This window comes from Gambusia affinis, linkage group LG02 (assembly GCF_019740435.1).
Source record: "Gambusia affinis linkage group LG02, SWU_Gaff_1.0, whole genome shotgun sequence".
Lineage (NCBI taxonomy): Eukaryota > Metazoa > Chordata > Actinopteri > Cyprinodontiformes > Poeciliidae > Gambusia > Gambusia affinis.
In genome coordinates, this window is record NC_057869.1 from 31,735,182 (window position 1) to 31,749,846 (window position 14,665).

A 14,665-nucleotide genomic window follows, 5' to 3' on the forward strand; every position below is an offset into this window, starting at 1 on the left:
TTTCTGCAACTGAACTAGGAAATAAGCTATAACATGCAGTGTTAAAGCAGTGTTTAAAAATGTATCTATTTTGTCGATAGATAGTTTTGTCCATATCTTTCTACAAAAATTGTAGATAGATATCGACAATTGCTTTTGTCAATATCTATGAAATATCGTGCAGTATGAGGGAGATGGAAATCCCAGGCCAGCTGAGAAACATTGTTCCTCAAATCTCTCCTGGGTCTCCTCCTAATGGGAAGTGCCTGGAACACCTCCCCTGTCAGGCAGAACTGTTGAGATGATTTACTCAAGTACTAATAATACACCATAAAATTCAATAAAAGCATTGAGCATGAAGCAAAATTACCTATTGTACAGTAGGATGTTCCCTTTCCAAAATTATTATATTTAATGGTTTTGTATTAATAAGACTGCTGTATTGATATTCTGCTGTATTGAAGTTCATAAGCACCCTTTCAACGGAAGCCCGTTGAAAGGCTGCTTTTAAACTGCGTAATTATGAGCGTGAGTGGGCATAAAATTAGCGAAAGGTATTTCGTTCCATATAACACAGTAGAAGTATAACCAGTAAACCTTTTATGGATGCAAACTTGACTAAAAACCCACCTGGGTAGGATTGTATTTGAAACGTAATCAATTACAAATTTATTGATGGAACTTGACTTAATGTTGTGTTTTGATTGTTTATTCTGTGTTGCATTGTGTTTCTGTGTTTGATATGATGTAAAGCACTTTTAAATGCCTTGCTGCTGAAATGTGCTATACAAATAAAATTTGATTGATTGATTGATTACTTCTGTAACTGGGGTGCTTTAATGTGGAACAATGCATCATACACAAGAAGATCATGTTTGTTGTACCACAGTCCTTTGAGAACCGTACATCTCTACACAGTTAAATTTGATCAGCTGAAGAACATTTTGTTTGTCCAAGAGAGTGCTTAATTTGCTATAAGTAGGAGTATGAGTTTTCACAAGAGATAAGAAACACTATATCCTTTATGTTTTGCATATGTACATATTTTCTCTCACTGAAAAATGCCAGTCCTATTGTGTTTTTCTATTTTTCGTAAGCTCATCTGTTGTTTCCTACATCATGTCCTTTTTAAAATAGGCCTGGAAAAAATTAGAATTGTGTGTATACCTATATAAGATTAGCTTATATTAACTCTTAAAAATCTTAGGTTCCAATCTGAAAGAAAAAAAACTATTAAGTTAATTTCAGTTTTCACACTTTTCCACCTCAGAAGGAAAAATTATGTTCCATCCAAGAACACACCTTTTTGTGTTCAACAGATCCTAACCTGCCCATACTGTGTATTAAATAAATAAATAAAAAATTATACAAACTTCTTGCCATTACTATTCTAGTTTGCAGCGATTGTATTTGACAGACTCCTATGCAAAAACATTGTTCAGTATCAGATGATGACGACTACAATATATACTGACAAATTAGAGAGTTTTTCAGCGACTACAAGTAGGCTGACTTATTGTGTTGCTGCTGCTTCTATAGATATATTTCCACAAAGAGAGCCAACTGTGCTTTTAAGCATTTCTTTTAAACTAATTTACTTTGCTTGACATTGATTTTTTCTTTTAAATCTAAGTGCCAAGCATGTACTATGCACATAGTTAGCTTTCAGAATTTTCCTCTGTTCAACACCTTTCTTTTATGCTGTGTGTTGTTTTTCATTGTCCTTGCTGACAACAGAAAAGAATTCCAGTGATAACAAAGAGGAGTATGTTCACTTCATTTAAAATTTTGCCTAGTCATTTCAGGACTGTTATGAATTAACCAAGAGGACTTGGAGTAGGGCGGATGCTGTTTGTGGCATTTGATTGGTTGTACCGTGGGAGGCGTATTTACCCAAAGTTACTCTTCTGGAAGCACTTAACACTGCTCAGTGTTCCAGATAGTCAAAGAAACTGAGTAGCTCAGCAGAGACAAGCAGAAGATGTCCTTCATAAGAGTAAATGCAGCTTCTGACTTCTCCTACCAGAATCTTCCATATGGGGTGTTCTCCACATCTGACAATGTAAGTTTGTTTTCAACCACATTAAATAGCTAAAAGAGAGAGAAGAAAAAATTATTTATTTTAAATCTAAATGCAGGGGTGTTAGAATGCATTAACTGCGAAAATGTAACCTTCAGATTTTGGGAGCATTGGAAAAGCTAAAATACTTTGATTATATAAGAAGACAAAAACAAAACTAGCCATGCCATCTTAAGAGGTCTAAAAACCAGTAGTTTGAAGCTTCCTGGAGAAGTTTCCTCAAAGTTCGCTGAATGTGTTGTCAATTGTCTATACCCTATCAATGCAGAGTCACAGGAGTGTTAACACCAATTCAAGACTTTTCCAAGATTGGGGGGATCCGGAACCCCCTAATCCCACTGGGATTTACACCTATGGCTGGTGATGCCCAAAATTAGCATTTTGAAGCAAACTTACCACCAGCTAGCAACATGTTAGCATCCTTCTCCCTTCGGGCTCATTTTGTGACCCACATATAATTTCCATCCAGTTGTTGTCCTGTTGTGTTATCGTCTAACTCGGAATAGAAAGTCACAAGACTACCAAAACTACTAACTATTATCAAGGACCTCTCTACTTTTAAGGCAATATTATGCGAGTAAAAATGGCGAATTTAAACAGCATCTCTTATGGCTTCACGATGATGTTATTCTTTTTATGCCGCTTTTAATAAAAACTGAAAGTGTCCCTTAAGCTGTAGCGATGTAGATAAGTTGGTAGATAACTCATTCAAAAAAATTTCAGGAATCATTAAAGTGAAGGTTGTGTCTGGTAGGAACAAGTCTCCATGGAGAAATGTAGGCTACAAACAGACAACAGCAAAACAACTTTACCGTAGGGCCAAACACAAATAGTGTAAAACTCAACTTAACATCTATTATGAGATCTAAAAAGAAAGACTGTGTAACAATCACTCAACACTATAACATGCAGATGAAATGTTCTGTGCAAAAATCATAAATAAAAACATTAACAATGCTCAAGCTTTATTTGCAACAGTTGACAGGCTCACCAACCCTCCTGTAACTGTACCACCTGAATACAGCCTGCAAAAAATTTGCCAATGTCTTTGAGGAGGATTTTTTTTTTAAATCAGAGGGTTAATCTGCACTTCCGCACTAAATCCAGTACCAGTGTTATACGCAAACATAACAAATGCGGAAAAATTACTGAATTTTAAATACTCACATATAAGCCTAGAAAAAAATATATAAATCAATTAAGCTCAAGTTCCTGCTGTCTGTATATCCTACCTACACATTCCTTTAAAATAGTTCTGCCTGTCATTACAAATGATCTGATCCAAATAGTAAACTAATCACTCTCATTAAGTGTTTTTTCCTCACTCTTTGAAAACAGTGTCAAGTCAAGTCACTGGTGAATAAGAACAATCTGGACAAACCACTACTGCATAATTACAGGCTGATCTCCAACTTCTCCAACTGTTTAGTAGACAGTTAACTAGCTTCATAACGATAACCAACTGCTTTGACGTGTTTCAATCTAGTTTCCGGGCTCACCACAGTACTGAGCCTGCCTTCGTCAAAGTGTTCAATGATATCCACATAAACAAGGTGTGGAAGTACCATAGTGCTGGTTCTGTTGGACCTCAGCACAGCATTTGACACTGTAGATCATGACATATTACTGGAACGACTGGAGAGCTAGGTTGGACCCAACTCTCTAGTTCGGTTCAGTACTCAACTGGTTTGAATCTTACATACAGAACAGGGATTTCTTTGTTTCATTAGGAAACAAATGCAGGACTCCTCAGGACCCCACATTATAATCTTTTTCCTCAGGTTATAAGAGGAAATAAGTTTAGCTACCATCACACAGCTATACATAACAATATAACCACGTGACTCAGAACCTATCCAAGCACCGAACAAATGCCTTAGAACAGATAAACGTGCCAAAACTTTCTTCAGATGAACAGAAACAAAACTGAAGTTATCTTCGGACCTAAAGAGGAATAACTGATCTAGAGTCAATGCACAACTAAAAACCAGTGATCAAGCCTGAAATTTGTGTGTAGTGATGGACTCTGACCTGAACATTGAGAGCCACATGAAGACAGTTATAAAGTCAGCCTTTATCACATGAAGAAAATTTCCAGAATTACAGGATTAATGTTTCAGCAAGATCTATAGAAACTCATCCATGCATTTATCTTTAGTCGCATTGATTACTGCAACAGTGTCTTCACAGGTCTGCCTAAAAATATAAGACAGCTGCAGTTGATCCAAAACACTACTGCTAGCGCTCTGACTAAAACCAGAAAGATGGAGCACATCACACTAGTTTAAAAAGTCCTTCCACTGGGTAACTGTAGCTCAGAGAATATACTTTAAAATACTGTTGTTAGTTTATAAATCACTCAACGGAGGCGGTACCTCCCCCTGGGGGCGTTCAGATGACAGCAGGAGGTGCTGGCAGAAATTATCATAAATCCCAGTGCCATTTTTTTACAAAAAGGTCGTTAGGTCCTTTGTGGGGCGTTTGCTTGAAGGCAAACTCTACACCTAAAATGCACAACAATACCAGTTTAGACTTTGAGCAACTTGTTAAAATTGTATTGTGTAACATGTAACACGTAACATGTAACATGCTTGGTTACGACTAATGGTAGCTCTCCTTCTCTTCAGTGTTTGTAGTTTCTTGGCACAGCTCCATGGTCCTGCTAATGGTAGCTTCACTGCATCAGTTAAACACCGGCTGATGACATTGCTGTGATTCACTTGGCTGGTGTCTCATTTTCAAATATTTTATATTGTATTGAGGATTTTTGTACATATGTTTTGACAGTGCTGTTATGTCAAAGCAGCAACTTATATTAAAATGTGTTTTATGGTCCGTCTGGATGCTGCCCGCTTCCATTGTATTCCACGGAATATCGCTCTTAAATCCCTGTGTATCTGTCTGAAAAATTAACCCATTTAAATAATAATAATAAAAATCCTTCCACGATAGACAGCGTTCATTTTATACAGTTAACATCGGTGTTGCAAATGATCCGGTATAAAACGGTAACACCACAGCAGTTTTGAATTTCAATCATCAGAATATTGGTACTTTTTTCGTTGTTTTAAAAACCTTACGTTAGTCTGCCTTTTTCCATCAATACGCTTCCCACCGTTCAGCACCGTATGGGAAAAATAAATAAATAAATAAATCCACGATGTGCACGTTGCAAAACTGAGAAACCGGAGAACCGAGACATTGAACTGAGGGACAAACTAGCTGTGAATCATAAAAAGAGAAAAAAATGAACAGTGAAAAATCAATATGAGTGGCGAATCAACACATGATGTGAAAGGGAGGCACAGCAGCATGATGAGTAAAGATTACTGTTGGTGAGTGTCGATAAACGATGAAAGAAACTAAAAGAAAGAAAGAACTAAATAAATGAAAGAAAGAGAATATAGAGAACATAACAATAAACCAAAAGAGGATAATGCTAATCAAAGAAAACTAAATGGAAATGAATGAAAAACAAAATGCAAGAATAAACTAAGAAACTAAATTAAATACAGAGGAATAAGCTAAGGCTGCACAGTGGCGCAGTTGGTAGAGCTGTTGCCTTGCAGCAAGAAGGTCCTGGTTTCGATTCCCGGCCCGAGGTCTTTCTGCATGGAGTTTGCATGTTCTCCCTGTGCATTGTGGGTTCTCTCCGGGTTCTCCGGGTTCCTCCCACAGTCCAAAAACATGACTGTTAAGTAAATTGGTCTATCTAAATTATTCCTGAGTATGTGTGTGTGTAGGGGGGATGGGAGGTGGGGTGTTTGCGTGTGTGTGTGTGTGTGTGTGTGTGTGCGTGCGCGTGTGTGTGTGTGCGTGCGTGTGAGTGTGTGCATGGTTGTTTGCCTTATCTGCTTTTGTGTTCAGAACAGACTGGCGATCTGCCTCTCGCCCGGAACGTTAGCTAGAGATAGGCACAAGCACCCCTCCCGACCCCACTAGGGACAAGGGTGTAAGAAAATGGATAGATGGATGGCTAGAATAAGCCAATATGGCAAGATCTCTCGAGCAATAAGAGAATTATACGGCAAGATTAAAAAATAATAATAATATAAAAGATATAATCCTGTCTCCTATTTGTATGGCGTTAAAAGGAAATTGAACTTCTGCTTTTCCACTGAAATGTTGCAGAGCACTGTCGTTTTGCAAATAGATCAAAGTTTAAACTGGCATTGCTGTACATCTTTTATCTGGTCATTTTGTGCAACATTTAGCAACTAACATCAGAAAACTGCACAGAACAGGAATATTTTTTTTCCACTCTGCTTGGCTGCTGTTAGGCCTACCATATTTAAGTTGAATGTCCATTGCATTTTTCGTAGAGGCCTATAAAAATAATTTCTATTCAAATGGCTTTTTTGTTCTCTGGAAAATTACTTTTGATAATAAATACAAAAACAAGCATAAAAATTAAAACATCAACAATACTGATAGTCAAATTAATAATAAAATAAGATTCATGAACAGTGAATATTATAGTAACATTAAAGTAACCTGAAAAGTTTTTGGTGAAGGCCAGTAAGGGACCTGGATAATGGATAAGGGGGTGCTGGCCCAAAAAAGGTTGAGAAACACTGGCTTAGCACCAGAACGCATTAGAGAACTGCTGTTATTGTAACAACCTTCCAGACCTCTGATGTCTTCTGCTCTGTATCCAGAACCAAACATCGAGAAGCAGCATTCAGCTTCTATACACCACAAATCTGGAACAAAGTTCCAGATAACTCCAACGAGGCGGAAACACTTTAAATCTAGACCAAAAAACCAACAATTTGTAGTTGCTTTTGACACATAATCAATGAAACATTAATAAACAATCCAGTGACGTGCGGTCAGGGGAGGCAGGTGAGGCAGTGCCTCACCAGCCATCATGGAAAGAAAGAAAATATATAATCATAAAGTAATTTAAATTGTTATATTCATCCGGTGGTTTGTACTAAAAAATATTTATTTTTCATGTAGCTTCACCAATTTAGATTTTTATTTGTTCAAAATCGCTGAATTTTCTTATTTTCCCATTCAAATGCTTGGAAGCGATGCCGGTGAGGCAGCAGCGAGCCCTGCCTCACCTTGGATTGCGCAACCCCTGGCTCTGCGCTGGCTGCTAAGCGGAGAGAGCATGTTGCTGTACGGCGTCAATAAAATGGTTTAAACAAATTTAATATGTGAACTTATTTCCAATAATTTAGCTTATGTATATAATGTACAGTGCTTTTTGTCACCAACTGTGTTTGTGTAACGTGTTTCGTGTAATGAGCGATTATAAACGGCAGAGAACAGGTTCGAGGTGAGGCAGGCAGTTCTCTTGCCTCATGGCAGGGGGTGCTCAAGATCCCAGACGTTCGTCTTGTTCACTCCTCAACTGCCGAGTAAGTGACAGCGAGCTAGGCTAAACGATTCGGGAAGAAAGTCAAGTGCAGCGCTAGATTATAATAGAGATAGTGATTTTTTGTTTTGTTTTTTAAGGAAATGTGTGTTTTGTGAGCTACAGTTTGTATGTGTAAGGATGCAGAAGTGAAACATAACCTGTAAACTGCTGTCAATCTATGGATCTATTTGCAAATCTGATTCTGATGACGTCAGTGCCTCACCATCTATGAACCTCACCGCACGTCACTGAAACAATCTGATGTGTAATGACAGCAAAATGTAATGTTTCAATTGACTGTATGTTCTATGACTTTGAATTTTTGTGCTTTCATAAAATAAGGCACTTTGAAATGCACTGAAAAAAATTCATGATATTCTTTTACAAAAGAATATCATGTACTTTTAACTAAATAATTTCATGTTTCAAACAAAAACATGATACAATCATGTTGGATAGAAATTCAACAACTTCACGTTTTGAAATTTAATTATGTTGAGATAACATGACTCATTATAGTCAGACAGATCTTGTGCTGAAGAAAACGAGTGACATCACGGGATATCACGGGACATCATGCGTGTTCACGCGAGATCATGGGAAATCACGGGATATCACACAAGACCACACGAGACAATCGTTTTTTGTCTCAACTTGAATAACATATATTCAAGTTGAGATAACGTGATTCAATTTAGTCAGATTCATTTCCCTCTGAAGAGGGTCTAGCGAGATCAGGGGATCACGAGAGATTATGGAAGATCACTCGACATAACTGTTTTGTGCCTGGGAAAACTTCAAAGCGGTTTTAGTTACTCATAAAAATATAGATATTTGTTTTTCTCTGCAGGGCACTATTGGCATTTAAGAACTGCACTGTAACAGTGCAGTTCTTTCTTTCAGCATTTAAGAACTTCACTGTTACAGTGCAGAGCAGTGATATAGTGCACTGATACAGTGCATTTAAGAACTGTAAAAAATGTCATTGACTTTTAAAAAAAAATTGTCCTTGAATTAACGTAATTAAATCATGGAAAGGATTTCCACACAATTAAATAGCTGTCTTTCAGCATGAAGCATGTTTATTGAGCTAACTTCATTTTCATGAGTTGGATCAATTTAATAAGTAGTGTGAAGGTACCACTGTAACATAAGTTGGTTTCTCGGGCATGCTGTGGTGGCGCAGGGGGTTAGCACACTACACGTTTGTCCTCGACGCAGACATCGCTGGTTCGATTGCTGGTCCCGGCGACCTTTGTCCTATGTCCTCCCCTGTCTGCCTACTGTCTCAAAAAAATACGAGCCACTAGCACCGCAAAAACTCTTCGGAGAAAAAAATGAAAAACAAAAGTTGGTTTCAACTAAATTGCCATTAATCTTAGTCAAGTAAATTATTTGGTCCAAAGCATTGCAAATTAGCTGGGCTGGCTCTTTTAAATTACATTGGATCCAACTATAGTAAATGAGTTGAATCAACCTTAATATATTAAATTGAGCCAACACATTTACTTTAAATTGGAATAACCATAATAAATTAAGCTGAGCCAACGCTTAATAGAATAACCATAATAAAATAAGTTGAACCAACTCATTTTATTTAAATTAAAATAACCATAATATATTAGGATCAGCTAACTTGTTTGATTTAGAATCAACCATAGAATAACCATAATAACATAAATTGAGCCTGCTCATTTTATTTAAATTAGAATAACCACAATATATTAAGTTGACCTAACACATTTGCTTTAAATAGGAGTAACAGATTTACATGGTGCTGAAATAAAGCAAATTAATCAGGTGGAAATCCTTTCCATGATTTTTTGTTTTAATGTTCATCCAAAGAGTTATTTCTTTCAGTGTGTGATATACAAATAAAATTTGATTTGCTTTCTATTTGTTCTGTTCACCAGCCCAAACATCGCATCGGTGTTGCAATTGGAGACCAAATCCTTGACCTCAGTGTGATAAGATCTTTGTTTATAGGCCCTGTAATGTCCAAACACTGTGATGTCTTTGACCAGGTAAAGTTCATTATTTTTAGACTTGTCTTACACTTCTAGCTACAACCTTCTATTAATCCGTCACATGAAAGAACTAGCAACTTCATACAAAACATTCATCTTACTATTCATTTACAGTATCTTTGAACATTTTTGTCTGTGGCTATCATATTTTTATGGAACAACCACAGCAAAATTTTATTTCAGTGTAATTTGAAAGGCCTTCACCACCTGGTTCTGTTTCCACTAGATTTTTATGCTATACAAGTTAAGAGCTGATAAGTGAACTGCAGAATGAGACCCTGCCAAAATTCTTTTGCATGACAGAGCAATGCAGATAAAATAACCATATAAAACTTATTTGATTGTGATCTTAATGGTCCTACCATCTGAATTCATTCAAACCCTAATATTTCACTCTGTTCTTTTTTTCAAGCCTACACTTAACGCTTTCATGAGTCTTGGTTATGAAGCCTGGAGTGAGGCGCGGAGGACGCTACAAAATCTGCTGTCAGACAATGAGAGTACTCTGAGAGATAATGTCAGCCTTCGGAGCAGGTCAGTCTGGATGCAATCTGTCTTTGTTAATTTATTATATATGTAGCAGGTTCCAAATGGTCGCCAGAATGGTACACAGGCACGAGTGGCATAAGTCTGGTCAGTGAACGTTTAATGCACCCTTTAAAACAGCAACAAAAGGCACAAATTAGTGGACACAGTGGCTACAGCTCCCAAAACGGAAATCTTCCCACGCAGCACAGACCAATCATCTCAACTGTAGCATTCCTACATATGAAAATAACAAAATAAAAATGAGCTGGATCAAAATCAAAATTAATATCCAGATAAGAATAAAATTAATATAATGTAATTTGGCTGAGTTCAGTTCCAGACTGATAACATACACTAATTTCACAAAAAAAAGATAAAACACAAAAAAATAAATACATAGCTTCAATGCAGTACAGCACCAGACATTATTTTGTCATGAATTACATGAAAAACAAACCTTTAAAACAGCAACGAAAGGCACAAATCTATGGACACAGCAGCTACAAGTGAAAAACTGACAATTTGTGAATTTTCAGCACCACATTCAATGTTCAGCCTTATTTGCTTTGGTACAGCATAGAAATGCTGAGAAGCAGTAAATTATTTCCCCTCGTCAACAGCTTGCAAACTGTTTCCCAGTAGACAACACACGGTCAAATACTGTAGATATGGCTCATATCTGAACTAAATGCCCGGTTCGCTACAAGCAGCTTGAGTCGGCCGTACCGCTGTGGTAAGAACTAGATAGAGAAATGGTACCGCGATTGTCACTGCGACGCACTTCAGAGAAGAGGTCTTGTGAGAAATTCTGTTCCCTTATGAAAATCTGTCCCCCCTGTGTCGGGAGCGCGCATTGCAGCCAGAGAGGCGGATCCGACCACTTTCTTGGCGCTTCTGATCGATTTCTCGGTAAAACAACTCATATAATCATGTCAAGGTTGTAACATTCAGTTTGATCGGCAGCTGTTTTCAAAATTGTAACAGAAAAATGGTCAGATCCGAATCTCTGGCTGCAATGCGCGCTCCCGACACAGGGGGCACAGATTTTCAAAGGGGAACAGAATTTCTCACAAGACCTGCCCAAGATCATATGGGGCCTTAGACAAAATTATAATTTAGCCCCCACCAACCCTCTCCTACTAAAAACATCAGCATCACTAACTGTGTTCAAATGTAGATCTAGTGAAGTCTGTGACAGAGAGGCCATTAAGTCGCTGTGTTTAAAATCAATCGCTGATTATTGGTTAATATTTGCTGTAAAGTATTTGTGAACAAACTCAGCTCAAACACAAAGATTACACCATATGGTAACACAAAAAACAAACTATACAGAGGATTTTTTGCACTTTTACAAAGTAAAATTATTAATGAAATCTTAAATATACAATTTACATTCTCTGCTGAATGCATTAAATAAAATGTAATAGCATGAATGTAATAGCATTGTCATTCTTAATAAATGTCTGCTATAGGTTTAGATGTATGGTAAACCTCTTACAATTCAACCACTTATAAAGGCCCCTGAATATTTGGAGGGCCCTATCAGCAGCTACTGAGTTTCCTTTGCCTGTCTTAAAAACTTACCGAAAAAAGAGGAGAAAAGTGGATCAACAATCTACAGCCAAAAACAGGAGGTGCGGAAACTAACAACGCCAGAGTTTGCAGCGTCATTTTCTAACAAGTCACGATTGCATCATTTAAATTGTATTTTCAGATATTTTACTGGACAATTAAGTTAAAGACAAGCATTTATATGTAAGGTAAGATATATTATTTTTATGACCTAGCATAGTTGACCTCAGAGTGCTATTGTTGTTGGCCGCTAGCTCAGTGTCGAGTCATGGACAAAAAATATAATGTTTATTCAGTGGGACTTTCATGCTAAAAAAAAGAAAAAAAAAAAAGCTAAATAAATTAAATATAACCTACACAGCCATATAGTCACAGTGAGATGTTACTATTCCCCCACATGTATGTCTGGCCATGAACACAGTGGCCGACAGCCATTTAATCCTTCTTTTTATCCTAAATGCTTGATCCAACTTGAAACTAAATAATTTTTTGCTCCAGGCTTTTGAAAACTTTCTTCTGGCTCATTGTATGATATGAGGTCTGCAGCTCCAGATAGTTAGTTATGTGGATCGCCTCAACACCGGGTAAATCCTCAAGATTATAAGACAAGTCTTTTTTTACCAAGATAATACGGATCATATCCTAAATATACGCGTATTTTTTCAAGATGCCTTGTCTGTTCCTGCCTATTTAGGGCGTTACCGTACTTGTTGTGATCAATTTTGTTTTGTTTTGAACTGGAAATATCCCTTTCCAGCCCTCAGTCTGAATTTTGCACGTGCCTGAAACCCAGCAATAGAGGCTAAACAGAAGTAGAAGGGCTTATTTATTAAAATCAGACAAATGCTGAAGACTGGAACGCACAACATATCTCCAAAAAGTACACACATGAAGATAGTTGGTCATATATATATATATATATATATATATATATTTTTTTTTTTTTTTTTTTAAAGGAATTTATGCAAATGTGTATCAAAGAGGCCATTTGGTGTTCTTGTTGACTGTATTCATTATATGGCAGGTATGTCAACATTTGTGAAAAAAATCAATAAAAAATATTGATGAAGAAAAGAAATTTGGAGGCTGTGGTTGCACAAAAAGTTGATAGTCAACAGATCGAGAAACTGACAGACTCCATGACTGGAAGGCTTATAACCGTTATTGAAAAGAAGGGTGGCTATATTAGTCATTGATTTATTTTTTAAATGTCATAAATGCTTGTCAACACAATAAAGAAGTATGTTTATTATTCTCACTTCAACAGATTATATAAGTGAGATAAGTAAGGTTATTGATCAAATAACCTTTTGTTATTTCAAAGATTATTAACATTTTGGATTGACCGAGAGTGCTGCAGTTGTTCAACAAAATTAATCCTCAAAACTACAACTTGCGTAATAATAAGTGACCCTCTTAAGTTCTCAATAAGGTCACCAGCTAAGAGTACCTGGGCTTCTCAATCTTGAATACACATGACCGTTTAAGTATTCATGTTGCACTGTCCCTTATTCAAATTAAATAATTTATTAGGTTTTATTGGACTTAAAACTTTGTTTTGCATAAAATTTCTCCACAGATAGCAATTTTTATTTGAACTTATCTGTTGATTTCTACAGGGCATTTGTCAGTCAGAGTGAAGCCATGATGCACCTTCCTGCAAATGTTGGTGAGTATTTGCTTCTTTTTTTCCGAAAAACGTTTAACTGAATACATCTGAACAAAGATACCTCACCTTCTTGTTGTTATTGCCTCAACAGCAAAATGTCACATTAAGAAACAGTGGCTTACATTTGCAGACCTGTTCTTATTTGATGGCATGAACAGTAGGTACAATAACATCTTCAGTTGGGTCAAAGAGGTATCTCTACCTCTCTCTTCACATTAGCAATGTACTAGCTCATTTTAGATCAGTTTAAATATGATCTAATAGGAGCACTACATGTTAGATCTTATATTCAGGATTCCATACTGAATACAGGAAGTATTTCAGTTATTTATTCTAGTTGCATTGTGACATTCAGTTGAACATTTTTTGAGGTAGGAAGCTGGCCATCTTTCCTGTTCAGGGAGAATGTGGGGGGAAATTGTTTCTGATAAGTTTCATGGGTTTAATTTGAGTTTGCTGATTGAATGCTTACCTTTCCTGGTGTGTCTCTTCAGCAGGGTAGAGCAGCAAAGGACGACAAATACGCCAGGTAGTGATGGGCTATCTGAAGCCAGGTTTCGAGGCTTGAACCGAGTAATAAGGGGGGGTGTCCGATGAAGCCCTGCTTCAAGGCTTGTGTCGTCTTGCTGAAAATCACGTTACTGGTAACAAACTAGACCTCGCATTGCATGGGTCACGTGACTGCTTCATTTTGCGTGTCGGTTTTCAAAATAAAAGCGTGATGGGCCGCTGCTTGATCGCATCAGAGGAGTATGTGTCTTCAGCAATGGCCGAAATAAAAGGAACCTTTTATAGTTCATGTGTATTAATGATTTTGATGAAGGCACTCATCAAAATGTAATGTTTGTTACCAGTTGTCTCAGTGGTTGATTATGGTATTTTGTGACTTTATATTTATGTGTTTTTATTATGTAAAACATTTTGACACTGCATTGTTGCTGAAACACAATAAACTTGATTGAAAAGGAGCCAGCAAGAAGAAAAGAAATCTGACATCAGGGAATACTTGAGATGATCACTCACAAGATTCTTAAATAACAATAATTAAACCCTTCACCTCCAAAATTCTCACCTTCTTGAAATTTCCACTATTCCACGAAAATTCCGACTCTAAAGTTATTCACAACACCCTAGCTAAAATTAGCATGTGTATATTTGGTATTTGTACTACTTAGTTGGAAAACCAAAATCAATGTTATCTTACCCTGCAGCATTTGGGTCACCTGCTTTCCTCCAACTTCAAGGCGGAAATCAGTTGTCCTTCTCGCCACACTGGCAGCAGTTCTTAAACTGCTTTTTTTCTTAAGATCTCAGAAAAATCACAGTAAGACTATAAAAACAGTTAAGCTCTTTCTTCTTATTTTGTCTTGGAAAAAATCATTTCATCTGCACCGCAGCATATCATGTCCCATTGGCATGCTAGCCACCTCAGATGAATGTCC

At 37.0% G+C, this 14,665-nt stretch overlaps 1 protein-coding gene across 5 annotated transcripts in view; it reads left to right on the top strand.

Moving 5' to 3' along the window:
* The first annotated feature begins 1,886 nt into the window (after positions 1-1,886).
* fah (fumarylacetoacetate hydrolase (fumarylacetoacetase)) overlaps positions 1,887-14,665 on the top strand; it is a 39,080-nt gene continuing 26,301 nt past the window's right edge. For all 5 annotated transcript variants that reach the window (XM_044135924.1, XM_044135889.1, XM_044135900.1 and 2 more), the window contains exons 1-4: positions 1,887-2,041; positions 9,341-9,451; positions 9,867-9,988; positions 13,174-13,223. In XM_044135924.1, the coding sequence (XP_043991859.1) occupies positions 1,961-2,041; positions 9,341-9,451; positions 9,867-9,988; positions 13,174-13,223 (364 nt within the window). In that variant the 5' untranslated portion in view covers positions 1,887-1,960. The remainder of the gene's footprint in view (positions 2,042-9,340; positions 9,452-9,866; positions 9,989-13,173; positions 13,224-14,665) is intronic.